The sequence below is a fragment of the Coturnix japonica genome, chromosome 9 (assembly GCF_054131305.1).
Source record: "Coturnix japonica strain WE chromosome 9, WE-NBRP24, whole genome shotgun sequence".
Lineage (NCBI taxonomy): Eukaryota > Metazoa > Chordata > Aves > Galliformes > Phasianidae > Coturnix > Coturnix japonica.
In genome coordinates this window covers 21,520,958-21,541,605 of record NC_140671.1, presented here as the reverse complement: position 1 = coordinate 21,541,605, position 20,648 = coordinate 21,520,958, and the positions used below count along the sequence as shown (strand labels likewise).

The 20,648-nt window shown below is 41.8% G+C and overlaps 1 protein-coding gene across 3 annotated transcripts; it reads right to left on the bottom strand.

The window, feature by feature from the left end:
• Nucleotides 1-1,362: 1,362 nt before the first annotated feature.
• Nucleotides 1,363-18,668, bottom strand: LOC146759825 (pre-mRNA cleavage complex 2 protein Pcf11-like). Of its 3 annotated transcripts, XM_085509690.1 has the most exons (16): nucleotides 18,409-18,666; nucleotides 15,097-15,222; nucleotides 12,806-12,994; nucleotides 12,204-12,389; nucleotides 10,195-11,303; nucleotides 9,734-9,923; nucleotides 9,007-9,646; nucleotides 7,138-8,513; nucleotides 6,111-6,198; nucleotides 5,314-5,436; nucleotides 4,685-4,790; nucleotides 4,204-4,387; nucleotides 3,677-3,799; nucleotides 3,086-3,178; nucleotides 2,378-2,413; nucleotides 1,363-1,763 (listed from the first exon to the last, which is right to left on the bottom strand). In XM_085509690.1, exons 1-16 carry the CDS (start codon nucleotides 18,595-18,597, stop codon nucleotides 1,554-1,556), a joined length of 4,968 nt encoding a protein of 1,655 aa, XP_085365816.1. In that variant the 5' UTR covers nucleotides 18,598-18,666; the 3' UTR covers nucleotides 1,363-1,553. The 3 variants fall into 3 exon arrangements, with proteins under 3 accessions (XP_085365816.1, XP_085365815.1, XP_085365814.1); XM_085509688.1 differs by lacking the exon at nucleotides 1,363-1,763 and having other exon boundaries at nucleotides 2,388-2,832; nucleotides 18,409-18,668; XM_085509689.1 differs by lacking the exons at nucleotides 12,204-12,389; nucleotides 12,806-12,994; nucleotides 15,097-15,222; nucleotides 18,409-18,666 and adding an exon at nucleotides 11,571-11,758 and having other exon boundaries at nucleotides 1,635-2,413.
• Nucleotides 18,669-20,648: the final 1,980 nt, after the last annotated feature.

Below are 20,648 nucleotides of genomic sequence, written 5' to 3'. Positions count from 1 at the left end.
GGGAGGACGCGGGGATAAGGCCGCGGGCGGAGCGGTCTCACTGGCCGGAATAGGGCTGGAGCCGCGTTCTCCTCTTCTTCCAGTCCTTCCCCCACACTGCAGCAGGGTTGCTATGGGCGCAGTCCTCGCGGGAGGAAAATGGCGGGCGGCCATGGCGGCTCAGGAGGACGGGCCCTGCCCCACAGTGATGCGGGAGGTTGCTGTGGCTCCTCTCAGAATCATGAAGGCCACTTCCCTCAGTGCCACAGCACTTCCCCAGCAGCCTGTGCCAATGCATCACTGCTTTTAGACCGGATTTTCCCTGTATCAAACCTCTCACTGCAGCCTTACATAAAGGTGTGGGTTATTGCTTGAGGTCTGGTTGTCAAAGTTCACAGCTGATACTTACAACATGCACTGGGATGAATTTGGATTTTCTGAGTACCCGACCTTGCAAGAGCCATCTATCCTAAGACAGTGACATTTCCTCTGACTTTTAGATGAAATCCACCCCTGCCCCTGAAATCCACACCTGGCAAAATGCATTTTTATCCCAAGACAAACACCCTATGACTTACACTTCCATGCATACATACCTATGCAGCTTACTGCCCATCCCACAAACACACCCAACCACACAAACCCACTACAGAAAGGAAAGAGACTGACACAAACATATGCTTCAATTTTATTTATTACATTTAAGAAATATTAACATCTCAGGATATCTGGTTTATCACCTAAATTCAGTCATAAGCAACGAAAAAATTTAAAAAAAAAAAATTTTTAAAAAAACTTCAAATGAGCATTCTTATATTCATACCTCCCCTGTAAAGAAAAGTTTGTCCAGCTGTATTAAACTCTTATGTGTGACTAATGGGAAAATATATCATTGAAGATGTCTCAGCTACCAGGCATCCTGGTTTGTTAATGGTCTGTTGGCACTTGTGTTCACAACTGAGCAACTCTGGTTGCTTTGTTAAATTCTGGCATTTCTACCCAAAACGGTCTTATGGTTACTTGTTTTAATATCTGGATATGTAAAAGATTGTTCAAGTTAAGGTTAAGAAGAAATCTAGGATTTTATCTTGAGAAGTCCCAGCATTGCTTCCCTTGATCACCCGCTTATGAAATAACTGAAGGAAGTTGCTTGCTTTTACTTTTCTGAATCTGATTCAGCAACAGGTTTAAAACTGAGGTCTTTTTATTTCCATTTAAACTGAAAAAAGTACAGAAACGCTGTCTTTGTTTGATGGTGTGCATAAACATTACGCTCCCCGTATATAGCAAAAATAGGTTTTATTTATAATTTACATCTCCACAAGTGAAAATTGTACATTTTTTACATATACAATTTCATTCCATTAAATTTTCACACATCTACAGAATTTTCACACAATGACACCTGAAACAGTGCAGGCAATAAGAAATTTAAATACAAAAATGTATTTATTAACCAAACAGTCGCTGAGGCCCTGCCTCAATTTGAGTGCTTTTATTTCCTATAAAAAGTATCTGCTTTCCAGAATTAACACAGGAGCTCTTCTGTAAAAAAAAAAAAATCAAACCTCATTCTAAACAGACTCATCTGGTTCTGTTTTAACATCTATAGAGGCAGGTGTGCTCTCTTCTGCACAGGCAGCAGGGGTGCCATCAGGTTCTTCTTTCACTTGAGGTGAGTCACAGGACTCATCCGTTTCCTGTTTAACAATGTTCAACATAATATGTAGGGGATTTTCTACAGGGGTCTTGCTGGGAGAGGGTGTGCAATCAGATGATGATGTCTATAAAACAAACATTCACACAGCATTAACACATTGTTCAAACAACCATTTTTTTTTACCTTCTTTTCCTTTCTGTCTCTTTCAAAGCGCAAACATGTGGGCAAGCAGAGCACTCAAAATCCAAACTTCCACTTATTACTTTCTACTTTATCTAATAATACAAAGTTACTATATCATAGCATTACTTTTCCATAATTACTATCAAACGGTATTATCCTCACAGCGATGAAATGCTTAATATGTTACTGTAAAATATTCCCAACTATTCCCCCCACTGTTAGCTCCCAAGTCATAACAAATTTAACATATACTAACACTCATTTTTTCCGTTTCTTAAAATTCTTAAGATTACACATGTTAACAATAAAATCATAATGGCTTCACTTTAGTCTCACCTATATAACACGAAAGCTGTCATGGATACATCATAGCTAACTCTAACTATACATTACAAACTTGCCATTCCCAAGGCATTCCCTCTGATTCTTTGCCTAGGCACATGCAAGAGGAACTGATTCTGCAGACCTGCTCTATATAAAGACAGTGATCAAGCAAACAAACTGAAAGCAAAATAGTTTAAAAATATATATATATGAAAGTAAAGGTTTTCTTACGTTTCGGTAATCTTCATAGCAGGATGGATGGTAAATCTGGAAAATAATTGTTAACCATTTAAATACATTAGGGATACAGTAAAAGCACCAGTCATAAACAGAACAAATCCAAATCACACTATTCCTCCAGGACAACAATGTGTAGAACAAGTATGGTGTCAAATGTGACTGGGAAGATATCTGGTGTATGCTTAGTTAGGAAAAGCCATCATATAAAAACCTTGCTTAGCACAGGGAAATAACTGGACCAAAACCAACACCTACACTCACAGAACATTCACAGAACAGAATGGGTGGAAGGGACATCTGGAGCCGAGCTGCCCAGCACCACATCCTTTGGCTTTTGAAGGCCTCCAAAGAGAAACAGGCTCCACCACTGGGCTCTTTCCAGCACGGTCTCTCTTGTAATGAGGGGCCCAGAAGTGGACCCAGTAATCCAGGCAGACTCAACAATGCTAAGTAGAGAAGATCACCTTCATTTATCTTTTAGCAACATATTACGATGGAAGCCTATTGAGCCTGTACTAATGATCCCAGGACTTCAAGCATGTCCAAAGGTTGAGATATTTATACAACTAGAAGCAGGAAAACTAACAGGGGAGTCCTTCAGAAAAGATGGGTCACTGTGGTCTATTTCTGTAATTCTTCTCTTACGCTTTTGTTTTGCTTTTTAATATAAATGAGTGCCACGTAACAAGATTGGATTACCTTCTCATGCATTCTGATAGCATTCTTTAGATGCCACTCTTCCTCTTCCTCATCCCAGTACTGCTCAAACTGCTCCCGGCAGATTTCACACCTCTGAAAGTTATTGAAGTAACATGATAGATACATGGTGTTATTAAAGCCATTACTGAACACCAACATCAAGAACTTGGCTAGTAACAGTCACATATATATATACATTAAGATAACACGAAAACTACATTTTACCTCCACGCTTCCAAAATATCTTTAAGAAAATGTTAATAGAAATTATTTGAGTACAGTTGGTAGAATGAGCAACAACATTTGTCAATTGAAAAAGTTAAGTCTTGTCCCTTTAACAAGGAAGTCTCAGCAAGACACTCTGTAACAATCTAATGCTGTTTTACTGTCAATTAAGACAATCTGGTGCAGGGATTTAGTTTATTTCATGGCATCTTCCAAAACTCAACTCTGAGTTAGAGTGAGAACTGCACAAAGCATTAACACCCTTCACACTCCTCTGCAAAATAAACAGCGACCTCTGAGAACAAGGCACAAGACTTGAATCTACTTACAGACCATATGGGTTACAGCAGGAAAACTGGAACTCACCTCAACTGCTCCAGCTGGTCCAGCAGGCACACTCTGAAACTGCTTTTCTTTTGCAGCTTTTTCAAAGAACTGGCTTTTTGCACGCTCCTCTAGGTCAGCTATTTCTTCAAACTCAATCCAATCCTAAGGACAATAATTCAATCACAATCACAAACAGCCAGAAATCATTAAAAAATACGTTTGAAAAAAAAAAAAAAAAAAAAGAAAAGAAAAATGGAATCCCTGAAGTAACAGATATAATCAGCCTTAGTTCGTTAAACTGAAACAGTCTGCGAAAGGCCATTATACTTCAACTTCCATTTCATTCTTAGTCCAACCAAAGCAGTACGGATAACTCCAAGCTGCTTATTGTTCACCACATAACAGCCTTTTCTTTTGGCAAGTATGTCTGATATATCAAGTAGTTTTCATACATCACTGATCACCAAACTCCAATGGTAATACAACTTCAATCTCAATCCCACTCCATGTATGTGAAACACCAAACCCAGCCCTAATTAACAAGGCCCAGGTCCTGCATTGCTCACCGTTACGCTGTAGTACCACCTTCTGTGTGTAATTTTTCGGCGAACGTCTTTTTTCGAACGGTTCTGGCGATAGTGCCAATCTAAATGGTCTGCATAAACGTCTGTCTTTGAAGTAGTAAATCTCATTCCACACGAGCAGCACTGAATTCCAGTGTATAGTTGATTTATAACACTATCATAACGCCTAGAAAAACAAAAAGAAGTTAACATTTCTTTGGAAAGAAATTGGAAGTTTCTCAGTAAGTTGTTTCAAGTGACCTCAGGAGTAGAAGAAAAGCATGATTGTCCTATAAGGTTAAAGCATTTGACAGTCAAACCACTCATGTAAGTACATTAAAAAGCATTCAAATAAGCATGAACTACTCACAGTGAACACACTAGCATTGTTATATCACACCTACTCAATCGCCTTGGATTAACCGCCTAGATACCACCATGCCATTATTCCTAGTGCAGAGTAAGCTCATGCTGCAATACGCACTGACTGAGTTCTTCAACTTTAAAGTTCGTGAGGTCTGGGACATCGTGATCACCCTGGTCATCATCCTCCTCTTCAGCTGCTGGCTGCGCCGATGTTTCATTCGCTTCTTTAAAAGAAAGAATTTCATCAAAATTTCAGCTCATTTTCAGAACAAAATAAGGTGCACCTGGATATTATTTTTATTCAAATACTAATAAATATAACCTGACTACGTTAACCTGAATGTGTATAAGAGTTGAGTCAGTCTCATAGCTTTAAAAAGCGTACAAAAGACAGTATGCAACTCCAAATGGCAATTTAACATGACTCTACTTCATCTAAGCTTCTGGCACTAAAATTCAGTATTTAGAGAGAGACAAATATTTCAGAGACTGACAGGAATCTGATTAGAATCACTGACAAGTTATTGAGGTGGGGCACCAAAAAAAAAAAAAAGAAATGGAGGCTCTAAATAGCTTAAAAGATACATTTAGAAAGTTAATAATTCACTTTATCACACGCACCAAATGGTTTCCCACAAAGATCCATTTAAGAAAAAAGAATGCAATAGTTCACATAGTTCTTACATTTCACTTTACACTTCAGCTACGCATAAACTGGAGAGTCAGAATGTAATGAAAGCTACATACGTGCTGAAGTGGAATCCGTTCTTGACAGTTTGAGGATTCCTGTCGACAACAGTTTAGCAAACAATTCGTTGACATCGAGCTGACCAACGTGGTTATCAGGATATGAATGTGGAACTGCTCCTCCTAGGAGAGGGGAAATAAGGTCACAACACTCAAGGAAACCAAAGGTTAGCATAAAAAAAAAATCACCTCCATCAGCATTTCACAACACTCTTTTCCTTCTACCCCTTTTTACTTCCATTTTTAACTTCAATCTACTCATCCACTTCAGTTTGCCTCATACGCAGCCTTTGCCTCATTTCTGCCCCTACAACTTCCTTCCTAATGTGTTTTGAAATGCCATCTACCTGTTTTCTACTGAAATTCCCATGGAAAACGTAGTATTTTCTTGTTCTGTGCTTAAAGATCTCATGAGAATCCATCTACTTGTATCATTTACAACTTGATACAAGACTTTTATTACTAACAATTAATATAGTGGGAATGTGTATTCAGCCTGGCCAACTGAGGTGCCCTTCTGCTATGTGAAAAGCAATCCAAAAATTGGTTTCAGTGGTTCTGTTTTGTTTTAAAGTGTAACTACATACCAAAACCACGCAGTTAAAGCACTCACTGCTTGAGAGAAACCCCTGGAGAGATGACAGTACTCCTGAAACCCCACCTACTGCCATCTCACAGAGAAGGATGCCCTTTAGTGTACAAGGACCCACGGCACCATCGCCGTACAGCACTAATTTTTGTGGTCATGAACAGAGAACAGTCCAAAGGACACAGAAGGAAGTTAACTATTACAGTACCTGCAGGGTTCTGAACAAAGCTTCCAGGATTTGGTAGATACTGTTGACCTTGGCCATAAGGTCCTGTCTGAGCAGACATGTGCGAAACCTGTAAAATTAAGCATTTATGCAATCTTGGCAAGGCAATTTGTTTTTAATTATTCCATCATTAACCTCTACACACTTCTCAGTACAAACTTTTCTTCTACTTGCGCATCCTTCAAGCACATTTTCCACTTAAAGTATTTCAAAGCAATCCTTTTCACCAAAAAAAAAGGGCTAATAACAAAAGAAACTGGTAAACGTTCACCAAGATCACAATGAGGTTTTATCTAATAACTGAGATAGTACCCATGACATGAAATGCATCCTGAAAGATGGATTTTCAGCAAGCCAGCTGCAAGAAACTTCAGAAAGAAAATAAATTTTTACAGCACGCTTGTAGTATGTCCCCTACAACCTCCAATCTACTGGGAGGACATTGTTTTCACTGATTTACAATTACTTTCTCCTTTAGAAGAGAGCGCTTCCAAGAAGCAACAGCAAGGACAACTGACACCATAAAGCCTGCCAGTGCCATGATCATTCTTCAGAAGCTATAGCTTAAAAGCCTGCATCTTTCTCAGCTGCTCCCAAGTTATGGTTGTCTCCAAAAAGACTGCAATTATTTTGGTTCATTTTAATTCTAAACCTCTCAGAAAAAGTAATTACATATATTCGCTTCAATAATCTGTCATGATTTGTAGGTAACATGCTTTGTGTAAGAGAAAACATCGCATTCTTCCTATTACTTAATTCATTTTCAAATAAAAGATACTGATGTCAGTGCAATATCCTCAGCTATAAAATGGTTGCAAAGAACTGGCTTTTAATTTCTAAAAACAAAGACTTAACAAATAGCAATGCCTGCCCCTTTTTCCTTGAATCATCCAGATACTACTTAAGGGTATTTTTAGTCTGCAAAAAAAATGCTTTTAGAGGAAAAACTGCTAATTTTCTACACAAGAATACTTCTCAAAGTAAATTATTTACTAGAATCAGTTCTTACCTGATGACCTCCCATTGACATAATATTGAAGTTTCCGTATTGTGAACCTTGAAGTTTGTCGTCAAAGTAATGTCCGGATGCTCTCAATGCAAAATTCTGTGCTCCTGGGCCAGCTGGCCCACTGAAATTTGGTCCTAGTGAACTGTCAAACATTTCAGGCCTTTGGAACTGCATTCCATGAGCTGGTCCGCTGTAGCCCTGTCCGGGATGGTCAACAAACGGACCACTTTGTCCATATGGCGACATCTCTAATCGTGAGGCAGGATGGCTAGCTATATTTTCAAAACGTGAACCATGAAGGCCAAGGGGCAGGTCAAATCTTGAGGCAGGCTGGTGAGGGCCATCAAATCTTTGAGGTATGGCTGCATCAAATCGTGGCTGTGCGGGCTGGCCAGGAGCCCTTTCAAATCTTGGGCCGGGCTGTCCATGAATTCCATAAAATCTTTGCAAAAGAGACAGTTGTCCAGGTTGACCATCAAAGCCAGCATGACAGCCATCAAATCTCGGACCGGTCCGTCCCATAGGACCATCAAATCTAAGTCCACCAATGCCCTGGTGCACTGGTCCATCAATCAACCTGGGCCCTACACCTGGCTGCCCATGTGGCCCCTCAAATCTGAGGCCGCTTCCAGGTTGACCATGGGGCCCCAATGGCTGTAAATGCGGACCCTCAAACCTGAGACCACCTTGACCATGAGGCCCCAAGGGATGACCATGTGGTCCTCCCTCAAACCTGAGACCACCTCCTGGCTGACCTCGAGGCCCCAGAGGTTGACCATGAGGTCCCTCAAACCTGAGACCACCTGAAGGCTGACCACGGGGTCCCTCAAACCTGAGACCAACTCCAGGTCTTTTGAATCTAGGACCACCAACAGGCTGGCCTGCAGGCCCCTCAAACCGCAATGGTCCAAGAGGTCCCTCAAGCCTCAAAGGACCTCCCCCACCAACCTGTCCGTGAGGTCCTTCAAACCTGAGAGCCCCTGCCAGCTGCCCTGGTGGCCCATCAAATCTTAGGGATCCAGCTCCCCCTGCTCCTGCCAGGGGCCCATCAAACTGAGAAGCACCTGCCCCCACCAAAGGGCCCTCAAATCTCAGAGCAGCTTGTCCAGTCGGTCCATCAATTCTAGAACTTGAACCAGCAGTAGGGCTATCGATAAAAGGACTTCCTTGTCCATCTGCCCCAACTCTTGCAGCAGATGGTCTAGATGAGCCATCAAATAAAGGTCTGTCTTCCATTAGTGCACTTATTCTCGGCTTTGCTTCTATGCCTCCAAATCTTGACCCTGGACTGTCAGGAAATGGTTCTTTATCTGGATCTTCGTATCTAGCTCTTTTGAAACGTTCATTGAATGGTGATCTTGGTTCATCTCGAACACCTGAAAGAGGAGAAAATAAAAGATAAGGCACTGTACAGAGAAGGACCTAGGTGTCCTGGTGGACAAAAGGTTGACCATGTATCAACAGTAGGCCCTTGTGGCCAACGAGACCAATGATAAACCTAGAGTGCGTTAAAAAGAGCACGGCCAGCAGGTCAAGGGAATAATAGATGAGGTCAGGCTCTTTTCAGCAGTGCTCAGCGACAAGATAAGGTGCAATGGGAACCAAACTGTAACATAGAAAGTTCCATAAAAACATAAAGAAAAAAGACAAAACACTTTACTCTGAGGGTTAAAGAGCACTGGAACGAACTGCCCAGAAAGGTTTTCCTTCTCCAGAGATAATCATAATCTGCCCAGACACTTTCCTACTCTAAGGTACTTGCTTTAGCACTGGGGCGTTGGACTATGTATCTCCTACAACTCAACAATAACTACTTGCAAAAGGATTGCAAATTATTTGACATCTGTAAAATAAGGCAAAAATACATACCAGATTTCCCAAGCAGCTGTCTTTCTTCACGGTTATCAAACCTACAGACTGCATCACCATCGATCTTCTGGAACTCTGTAGTACCTTTTCCCTGCTGTCTGAGAGCATCTCTGAATTCATCTGATTCTCCCCAGTTGTCATAAGGGTCGAAGTTTTTCGAACCCCTTCCTCCTTTAGTAGCATTTTGTTCCTCAAGCCTTCGTCGACCCTCCAGAGGTGAAAGGTTATCAGCAAAGGGTCTGCTGGTGCCACTTACAGGAGAGTGTCGTCTTGATCTTTCTCCAAAGGGTTCTTTTCTTTCAAACTGCACTCCACACTTTGCTTTCGCTTGCTCACAGTCCACAGAGAGCAATGCATCAGGTACATGATAATCCAAAATATCATCAGGATCCAAGAGATCAAGTCTTGACAATGAATGCTGAACTTGTGTCCTCTTCAGTTTAGTTTTATGCTCATAGTATGTTAACTCCGCATCCGACAGAAGAGGCTTCCTTTTCAAAGAGCCTTTTTCATCTGTAGGGCTATCCCACACATTACATCTGTGCTTTCCTTCCTGGTACTGGAACAGCTGTAGAATCTGATGAGCTACCACAAGGAACTCGTCTTGTGTTATTTCACCAGATGCTAAGCGGTCATTGGCCTGTAAAATAAAGTTTGGATTTCTAAGAAGAAAAGCAAAGCACAACTATATCCAAGACACCTCTACAAATCAATCAATCAGTATTACCTTTTTAAGTAATTCTCTCTTGCTTGCAGACGTCAGTTCTTTGGGAATTTGCAAATTGGCATCCACACTTAACCGGTGTTGCTGTTTCGGTGCTCGGGGTGACAGAATTCCTTTAGCAGCAGGCCAGTTTTCTCGGTGTTGTTGGTGAGGGGATTTACCAACTGCTTGGTGTTCTTCAGTCTGCTGAGAGCTGTGAATAGGAACACGTTTAAAACACAAGTTAGTTATTTATTCAGGATGTATTACATCTCTATCAGAACCGATCATGGTAAAACATCACTATCGATTCAGAAAGTATGCATAATTGCCATTTTTCACTACAAGCAAATTATGAATCTCAATCAAGAACTTCTGTCAGCATGGGCTGTCTGAATGTTTCCTCCCAAACCTAACTGTACTTCAGCCAAGAGCAGAATTTCCACTTACTTCAGAGAGAATTTGTTTGAAATATGGTAACTTACTTTTTATTTTCCTCCCAACCGGGTTTCCACCTCTTGCCTGCTTTGGATCCCTGCCAATTCTCTACATTCTCCTTTGGATCAGGAGAACCTTTTGTAGAATGCTGACTTGCTGTTTCTTGGGGCCTGTCTTCTTGGCTTTTTTTCACCCTCCTTGGATCTCGCACCTCTTGCTTAACATTTCGCTTATTAGAATTTCTTTCATCTCTTGCCCCTTGTGAGGCTTCTTCAGCAGGAGACTGTTCAGCGCCAATCTGGCATATCTTTCCAATTTTAGGAGTTGAAGAAGTGGGAGATAAACTCCTGAGTCTTCTTTTGGGTGATCTCCTCTCTCTTCGTTTTGGAGAATGTGTAGATGGTGACCGTGACTTAGGAGAACGGGATCGTGACCGTTTTCTAGTACTGGATCTCCCTTGTTTTCCACCCTGTTTTTCTGATTCTTCTGTAGTCACGTCTTGTTTCTGGACAACACCATTAATTGTTTTATTCCTGCTGCCTACTGGTCTATGCTCAGATGTCTTATGCTCTTCTTTTTCTTTTTTCTCTGTATTTCTCCTCTTTTCTTTCACCTCATCCCCTTTGCTCTCTGTCTTTTCTTGAAGATGTTTTTTCAGTCTTGGATCCCGTTTACTCATTTCAGATACTTTTGTGCTTTCAGATTCTTGGGTTTTAGTATCTTTAGTATTGGGAAGCTTGTTTTTCAAAGGAGATGGAGATTTAGACTTCGTTTCCAACTGATCAGGTTCTTTCTTTTGTGGTTTTTCACTTGCTTTCATTTTCTCTGGCTTTGTTGAGCTTTGTTTTTCAGACTGGGATGTTTTGCTCGCCTTGGTATCAGACTGACCAGATGCGCTTGGTGGAAATTCTTTCCTATGGGACTGATCTTTAGCATGAGAAGAATGTTGTGACATTCTATTAAGTCGAGGATCTCTATTTACTATTTTGACATCGTGAAGTGGAGGACTTGGGGATGGTTTGATCTTCTCAGACTGTAACGAAGCCTGAGTAGGCGTCTTAACGGCCATGTGAGGTGTCTGGGACACATGTGGCTTGGAAGGCGCTGGAACTGAAGGTATAGAAGATGATCCTTGCTGAACACTAAGAGAAACAGCCTGAAATAAGGTGACAAGAAAAAAAAAATAGCATTAATCTGTGTGATACAACACCTGCACAGAGATGATCATGTTCTGTTTTGAAAACAAAGATGAAAATAGAAATGTTTTGAAGTTGTTATCAGACTAATCCATTTAACTGAAAATGACCCATTCATTCCTCATCGCAGCAATTAAAATAACATAGTACCAACACAAAAGGCGAAGATCAAGTACAAAGTCAATACTACAAGGTCAACGCAGCAAAAAAAATCAATGAAAGCACACCTCAATACAGCTTTAGTTTTTCTATACATTCCTCCTTTCCAAGACAACTAAACGGCCAAGCATGTTTATATATTTTCATTTCTACACTTCTACGATATTTCACTTTAGTATCATCAACTTTCAACACAAGATGACTTTCAATTATGAATGTAAAAACAAAACAGGTTTAACTGCCACCGCCTTCAGATTGTGACAGCCACCACCCTCAATGTCACCCTCAGATTGTGACATCAAACCAACCTGACGTAATGAAGACAGAAACTGCCTTGACATTTCCAACGATCAGGATTCCCCGTTCCTTATGGAAATACTCAATTTTCTAAGCGCAAATGTATTCAAAAAAAGCCTTGTTTATGGTGAGCCACAAAAAGAGGTGGAAGACACATCACAGGCAGACATAATTTTCAAGATGAGAACAAAAGACCACAAACCTTTTTTAACCTGTTCTGAATGTAATCCTTAAGATTTTTATGTAACAATTACTGGTCTAGAGGACCAGATCAACTTGCACTACTCTAGTCCTAAAACAGCTCCTCTTGTCTAAACTTAACTGCAGTTACCAGTATAGACGCTAAGGTACGACCAAACAAAGTGAGACCGAACTATGGACCATTCACCAACTATCCTACTCACCAACTGTGCTTTAGTCTGTTCCAACTCCAGCATTTTTTGCTGAAGTTCTAACAACTGTTTTTGCTTCGCAAGCAATTGCTGCCTTATCAGTTGCTCCTGTGTCAAATTCTTTTGTATTTCTGGAACAGCTGGAGGAGTAGAGGCACCAGAAGTGACAGCAGAGGTAGATGCAGTAGATTCCTCTGGCTAAAAATTGAACATAAGGTTACATTCAACATCTTAATGGATCCAGCTAACTCCATCTCTCTTAACTGCTAGTGTGATACAAAACTGGGACTTAGCTTGCACAAGTTAATGACTGCATTTTTTATGCAAAATACAAACAAAACAATTTCTGCTCCTCTAGGAATTGCCTACTGTCATAGGATTAACTGTGCCACCATGACAGAATATGGCATTTAACATAAATGTTTGGAAATCTAGAATTCAAGTTATAAATACTTACAATAAGCCCCTTAAATACTGAGTCCATAAATTCTTCTTGCCTGTCTCCAGAGATCAGATGCTTTATTCTTATCACACTACGTTTGTCAAAAGCAGCATACAAACAACAAAAACAACACGTACTGCCATCTGTTCATACAGTAGGTATAGAGACTTACCGATTTATTTAAAAACTTAGGATTCACATGGATGCTAGAAGTATTCACATTTGGGGGCAGAGGTTTAATTGGCCAAGCAGGATCTAATGAGTTGACTCTGACGTCAAGTGCATACAGTTTCTTCAAAGGAAAAATATTGTCCCATGTGGAGCGTAATTTAAATAAACTTTTCCTAGTATTTGCATCCACCTAAAACAATAAAACAATTCTATGGCTTGTTAAGTTAATATAAAACAACCTATACTTTTCTGTAGAACTTAAGATCTCATATGCTTTATATTCTTACCAAAGTTATCATTTTAACACAACGAACTGGCTACAAAGAACTTGTAAGTGGTGTACATTGATACATCTACACCAACAGAATCGGTAACAGAAGTTCAAATGCGGACATGTGAAGGTTTAATTGTCCGTTCTCTGAGAACGTTCGTTCTCTGAGAATTTTCTTTCAGCTTTTCCATTACCAAAATTCTCATTTTACTTGGCCAATTTCTGTCAAAAAAAATACAGCGACAAAAATATCCAAAGAAAATGCCTCTGAAACAATACAGTAACTCAAATGTTCGTGCTGAGCGGCACACAGCAACAACAACCAAATCAGAGAACAACAAACTTTCTGAACAGAGAAAGTGTTTTGTTGAGCTGTTTAATCACTGAAGGTTTTTTTCCCCCTAATAAATCCAACAAAAGGTGTATGAGTCAAAACGAACTCAAGTACATTTCAGTTCAACTGCAAAATCAGACCCATAAATCAAGCACTAATAGTGCTACAACCCATTTTCTCTTTGCAATCAGATGTAGCAATTAAGCTCAAAACTCACATTAAAGAAAAAATTCAATTAATCTCATAACTCAAGTAGTTAATTTAAACAAATGGAAAACATCTGCTGACAAAACACATGCTGCTGCTAGCTCAACCATTACACATTGACCCTTTTTTTTTGGCTTTTCAACCTTTTTCGGGCTACAGTTTTATTTTAGGTGTCACATTAAGACACGTTGTCCAGAAAGTTCAGAAGTTCTTTGAAAAAGAGGGCAGGAACTTCAATAAAAGTAACTCATACTTAGCTAATATGGGTGGGAGGTGCCTCTACACAACTTTCAGTGTGAGGGTATCAAGTTCACTGCTGCCATGACTGAGCCAGTTTCTGACATCGCTAAGTGTTTAAAGATACCTTCAGTGATCATTTACTGATAAAACAGAATCTCTAGCAATGTCAGGGTGAGAATTTCATCTTGCGATATCATGAGTTATCTAAAGTGACTGACACTTTACATATTTAATATCAATTTAATAGTTCTAGTTAGCTTATTGGACAGTTAACTACAAAACTCAGCAAATGAATTACCCAGAGCTTCAGCTGCAAGTTTAAATGCAACTATGTGAAAGAACACAAACCAATATTGGAAAAATAAGTAAATGCCTGCCTATCTACTCTATACAAAGGAGTTCAATATCTCTGAGCTCACTATTACAATCTACCCCTTATTTAGTCACTCATTGTACACCTGAAAAACAGATATAAAACATTCTGGGGTCACAGATCCTCGCTGCTATGCAATAACAAATACACCAAAGCTCCACTTATCTCATTCAGATGCAGTGCCACTTTGTTATGTTAGGGCATACAGGAAACCACAGAAATTAACCATTAATTCAACTTAAACCCATTCAAGTCCAGTCTTTCAAAAGCCGGACTTGGATTTGCCATTCTCATTGAGGAATAAGCACAATTACTTCACTGGGTTTAAAGACTTAGGAAAATAAAAAAAAAAGTGAATACATTTGGCAGCAATTTTCAACACTGAATGAAATTAAAATGGGTATCTTTAACGTAACAAAGCAATAATATACTCTCACAACCTCCCCCCCTCGCCCATCATGTTTTTTAATCACAGACCACTTGAAGAATATCAGCTGCTAGTGGTATTTGTTGCAATTTAAGCACCCATTTTTCACACCAAAAATTAAGTGAATCAGACAAATCTAACTCAGAGAGCTCAGAAAACCTCTAAGAAACTGATTCTCAATATATTCCTGACACAAAGACTAACTACTTCCTTAAAAAATAAATCAGCAATTCATAATTAACTGTTCTACTAACTTAACTTACAGGCTTGACAACAGCAGGAATGCCCTTCCACATTATAGATACAGTATTTGCCATTCATAAAAAGCAATTAGTTCTTCTGGTTCGGTACCCAAGAAAACCCAAAGCTGAGAGCATGTATTTATTTTACCAGGAACAACTTTGCTTAAATACAGAACTTTTCTGAAAGTGTATATATACCTTTTCAAATACACAAATAAATGTTGCAACTAGGTTTTTAGTAAATGCAGTAAGATACTCTCTTCCAACTTTCTTGACAATGGAATCCATAAGGTACATAACAGGAAGCTTCTCTGACGCAGGAGCCTGGAGTAATAAGAAGAAACTGAGAAGTTTAGTACAACAAAGACATACGTTAAACTATATATAAAGGGATTACCAATCCCAGAAATACAGACCTCTCTTTTGGGTTGCCACTATCCACACCAAGGGATTTGCTTGGGATTTTGGTTTTGGTTTATACAAAAACTTAAAAACTTAAATCTGGAAAATCAATACTCAGTTCAAAGTATAATGCGGTGGGTCTACCACAGAGAAAAGGAACAACTTGGGTTAATCCTGTTTGTCTCAAAGCTTTGGGGTGAAAAAAGGGGAAAAAAAAAAAGAAAAAAGAAGCCCACAAGACAGTATTACTGCTAGTGTACTGAGTGCAGCCTTTCAAAACCCACTGGAGAAAGTAACTTGAAATGAGCAGGAAGCCATCGCTAGCACTTCAAGGAACTTCTAAAAAATAGTTTATCACTTGGACCTCCCGAATGCTGCTTTTCTCCATCTCACGGAACACAAATCAGATTTCCTGTGAACAGCCCGAGTTAGAGAACTTCGGTAGTAGCAGATTATACGTTGAACATCACAGTCCTTTCACAAGCCACACGCAGAAAAGGTCACAACTATATCACTGTAATCCAAGGGAACGGAGCAAGCAGTCCCAGTCTCTGTTGGCACTTCATGTGTTTGGGAGTAGTTAGAAGTAATCACACAGAAATTAAGGAAGCCTACTTCAAAATGTGACAGCATTAGTTTAGCAGTGCCCTCCTTCCAACATCAGCTACTCAGGTGGCACAGTCTAAGAACCGTGACTTCAAAAGAGTTGGGTTATTTAAGTCTTCATTTTTTGGTAATGTTTATTATGTTCTCTAGCCCATGTTCCAATAACCACACAATGGAATCCCAGATTTGAACCTCTTGTTTTCAGGTGATCTAGACAGTACCCCCTAAGCAAAGAAAGAGACCCACACAGAGCTAAACCAACAGCAGGGAGGCTCCGCATACCACCAGAACACACAGAATGCTAACGCTGAGCTCAGCACAACAGAATTCCCACTCTTCTTTCAAATAACGTATGAAAGCTATTGTTGGAAATGTGTGGCTTTGGTTTTTTTTTTATTAGTTTCCTAAAAAAAACTTAAAAAAAAAAAAACAACTGAAAATCAAACCATAATCAAACCCCGAGTCACAAACTTGCAAAGAAAAAAAAGACTTTAAAAACCAACTTTGTACACAAAATGGGTCTCAGAAACAAACTCTGCACTATACAATGGTAAATAAAAAGACAAATACATATTTCACACTTTTTATTTACATATTTTTTTATCATAGCAGTCACGCATCTCAGAGCCATTAATTCAGTCGTAAAGCAGAGCACTCCAGTTTTACACTAAACAAAACTGCCTCCAGGCAACACTTTTTAAAAGTGGCTTAAGCAAAGGAGAGCACTTTCCCCCCAAAAAAACAACTAAGAAAACTTGCCTTGAATAAACCACAGTCACAAATAGTAACTAAGGCAAAACTAACCATTGATACAAGATTAAAGACAGCTTTCAAAAGAAGGAGGAAAAAAAAATTAAAAACACACTTCAGGGCAGGCTCTAAAACACCCAGAAATGAAGAAATTTGACAGCATTGATATTTATCACATGTTATATACATCCACCACTGCCCTTTAGGAGATATAATGGTGAGATCTATTCAATTATGACGTCACCTCCCCAAGGAATGGCAAAGCTTGGCCACTGGTAGCATTTAAAACTAGACTGGAAGAGGTCTGTGGAACGCTAAAGAGCCATCCTGCATTGGTAGAAAGACAGATTAAATAATGTAAGAGATCTTTCCCTCCCCAGCATTAAGACAATACAATTCTCACCATTATAAACAGTGATTTAAAGCCAAAGGGGGGAAAAAAGGGCCTATATTAGAGGGAGCCTGGTATTAGAGGGAGCAAGGGAGACAATGGGGAAGGGGTGACTGGCAAGAACACACGGTGGATTGAAGAAATAACCCTTTTCTTACAGAAAGCTGCAATAGAAAGGTACAGTAACCCCCCACCCCGCCCCTGTCCGTGTTCTGAGGCTGACCGATGTCAGCAACTGCCTGGGTTGGGCTCAGAGGGAGCCTCCTCTTTCCCTTCCTTTTCTATCACGTGCCTTTCAGACGCCATGTTAGGATCCTACAGGCTTTTCTACACAGTCGGGGAGAATTTCTTCTTCCCATCCTCACCAAATCAACCTCGCTAACCAAGACACGTGAAGATAACACAGCACTCGCTTTACTTAGGGCAAACAGCCACCTGCAAGCCAAATGGGTTACCCCAAGCCCACATCGCTTTCTCTAAGCAGAAAACACAAGAATCACCAGACCAGCAACACACACACTTCCCTACTAAGAGCAGATGATCGCCTTTCACCTCAAAACTTCCCTGCAAGATCAGTCCCCCACCCTTACTCCTCCAGTTAATATCTCACTGGGAAAATAACCTTATCTTTCAAACTACAAACAATACTTTAAAATAAATCATTATAATTAGCCTTTCTAAAGCAGACGATTTCTGTGCTATAAACTCAACCTTATTTATATTCCTTCACGCTACCTGGATATAAATTGGGGGGGGGGAAACAACAAACCTGCACAAGGTCAGGCTCTCGCTAACGAGACTTATAAAATCGTTATCTACGTTAGAAATTGCTAAATTCAACGGTTTCGACACCAGTTTAAAGGGGAAAACTCAGTTCCAAGGGCGAGGCTCTGCCCAGTCATGGCCGGGCCGCCATGTTGCATCTGTTACCGAACCCAAGGGACCCCAACCCGTCCAGGTGCCCTCGGGTCTCCTGTTCCCTACGGGGTGTGGGAATAAGGGGCAGCCCTCAGCCTGGCCAGGAAGGGAGGGGTAAAAGGCCGCTTAGGGGAGGGCCATGCTCCCTGCCGAGCCACGCTGTCCTCCGCTTGCTCCCAACGACGACCCCCGGGCCTGCTGCCCCCACCCCCCTCCCTCAGCTCTCCCTGCTCCCCCCATTGCCATCTCTGACCCTGGGAGCACCTCACTCGAGGCCCCGAGCCCTGCTCCCCTTCCCTCCCCCTCCCAGCCTCGGCCCCGCTGCCTCCCTCTCTCGGGCCCTCCTTCTCTCCCTGCCTCCTCCGTCCCTCAGCCCTTTCTCCTGACACCGGCCAGTCCCCCCAGCAGTATAGGTAGGAGTAGTAGGCGGTTGAATATAAAACCTTGGCGATTTGCGCCTCGATCAGGGAGACGATGTCCTTGGCGAAGGGCACGTTCTCCTTGGCCAGGATGGTCAGCATGTTGATGTGAGGTTTGCTGTTGAACGTCAGGCCCTCCAACAATGACTGGTAATCGCGGCACGTGTCCTCCCGGGCCTCGCTGCTACCAGCGCTGCTCTCCGGGGCCGACATGTTCCTCCGACCGGGGCCCGCACCAGGACCCGACCCACCGACCGACGGCCCCCTCTCCGCGATTCCCCTGCCGCCTCCGCCGCCGAGCGACGCTTCCCCCCCTCCGCTGCTGCTGGGCTCCTCTACCGCATCCTCCGAGCTGCGGCTCCGCTGCTTAATGACGCTGCTAATGCCGTCCGGATCGCCGATGCGCTTCCGACCACCGCCAGCTCAAGTCTCAACGCTCACAAAATGGCGGCGGCGGCTACGGCTCGTGAACCGCTTCCTCCAACCGTTGCGTCATGTGAAATTGGGCTGAGGGAAAAAAGGGGCCGGCAGCTTGGAATGCCCCTTTTGTTCGCTCAGCGCGTCCCCATTGGGTGACGCTCAACCGCTCCGCATGCGATTGGCTCGACCTGAAGAACGTGAATGTGATTCGCTGGACCATCTCAATCTACAGATGATTGGTTGCTATGGCCAAAAACCCGCCCTCACCTCTGCGTTCAGACTTACGATTGGTTGTTTTTCCCCACTCCCCTCCTCTAACTCCCCGGGCCAATCCCTCCCGCCTTCCCCTTCAGCCCTCAGTTCTGATTGGTGCTCTGCTGCGATCCCGCCTTTCCTCCTCACCCTCCACAGAGTCACACAGAATCAGTCACAGAATGACCCGGGTTGGAAGGGACCTCAAGGATCATGTAGTTCCAACCCCCTGCCTAGCAGGGCCACCAAACATAAACCTTTACTAGATCAAACATACACATTTACTAGATCAAACATAGATCTTTACTAGAACAGGTTCGCTATTGGCCAGCCGTTGTTGTGGTAACGCGGCTTTCCGTAGTCGTAGTAACAAAGCCTGCTCATGATATTCTCCCAAAGATAATAATAAAGCTTGTGGAAATAAACTCAGTGGCGAAGTGTTTTCTCCACAGCCCTTCCAAAATGCTGCTCCTTTATGAGGAAACAAAACTGAACTTGATGCCTCTATGAGACAGGCAGGGCAGCCAGGCCTGATAGGTAGATAGAAATACTATCATAGAATCACCAAGGTTGGAAAAGACCTAAAGCATCATCCAGTCCATCCACCTACCACCAGTATTTGCCCACTAAACTGTGGTAAGAAGCCATTCAAGAATTAAGTACTTTCCCAAACATCTAAGGTTGCAGATACTACCAGAGTAAAACACCGTAGGTTTTCAAACATCAGTTTAATTACATGTAGATTACCTCACTGTACTGTAGGTTTTCGAACATCAGTTTAATTACATGTAGATCACCTCACTGTACATGAGCTCAAGTCCTTTGTTCTCCAGCCCAGATTCACTTAAGGAAGCAGACGGTGTTTCTCTGTGGTTCACAGAATCACAGAATTATCAAGGCTGGAAAAGACCTGGAAGATCATCCAGTCCAACCATCACCGATACTTCCTGGCTAAATCATATTCCTCAACACCACATCCAAGTGTTTCTTGAACACTCCCATGGTCGGTGACTCCACCACCTCCCTGGGCAGTGCATTCCAATGCCTGACTACCCTTTCTGAGTAGTAAAATTTCCTCCCAAAGGAGGAAATACTGTTTTCCCCAAAGGGGAAAAGGAGCCCTGCAAGGGGAAAAGGAGCCCTGCAAGGGGAAAAGGAGCCCTGCAAGGGGAAAAGAGCAAGGAAAAGCAGCCCTGAAAGAGAAAAGCATTACAGAATTGGAAAAGGAGCCCTGCAAGGGGAAAAGGAGCCCTGCAAGGGGAAAAGAGCAAGGAAAAGCAGCCCTGAAAGAGAAAAGCATTACAGAATTGGAAAAGGAGCCCTGTGTAGAGAGTGTTTTTTACAGCTAGCTGAGAAGTGTCGTAAACACGGTGCAGTTAATCAAGCAGCCATGCCACCTGCAAGGACAGTGAGATCAACAGGATGCCCTGGGATGGTGAGAAACTAACCATGGTTTTGTGAACTCGGCAAGGGAGTAACTTTCAGGATGATAACAACAAGCTGCAAAGATACTCGGGGATGGTATGTAATTGGGAACCAATGAAGAGCTCCACATTTGCAATATATATGAGCTAATTATCCGTATTATAAAG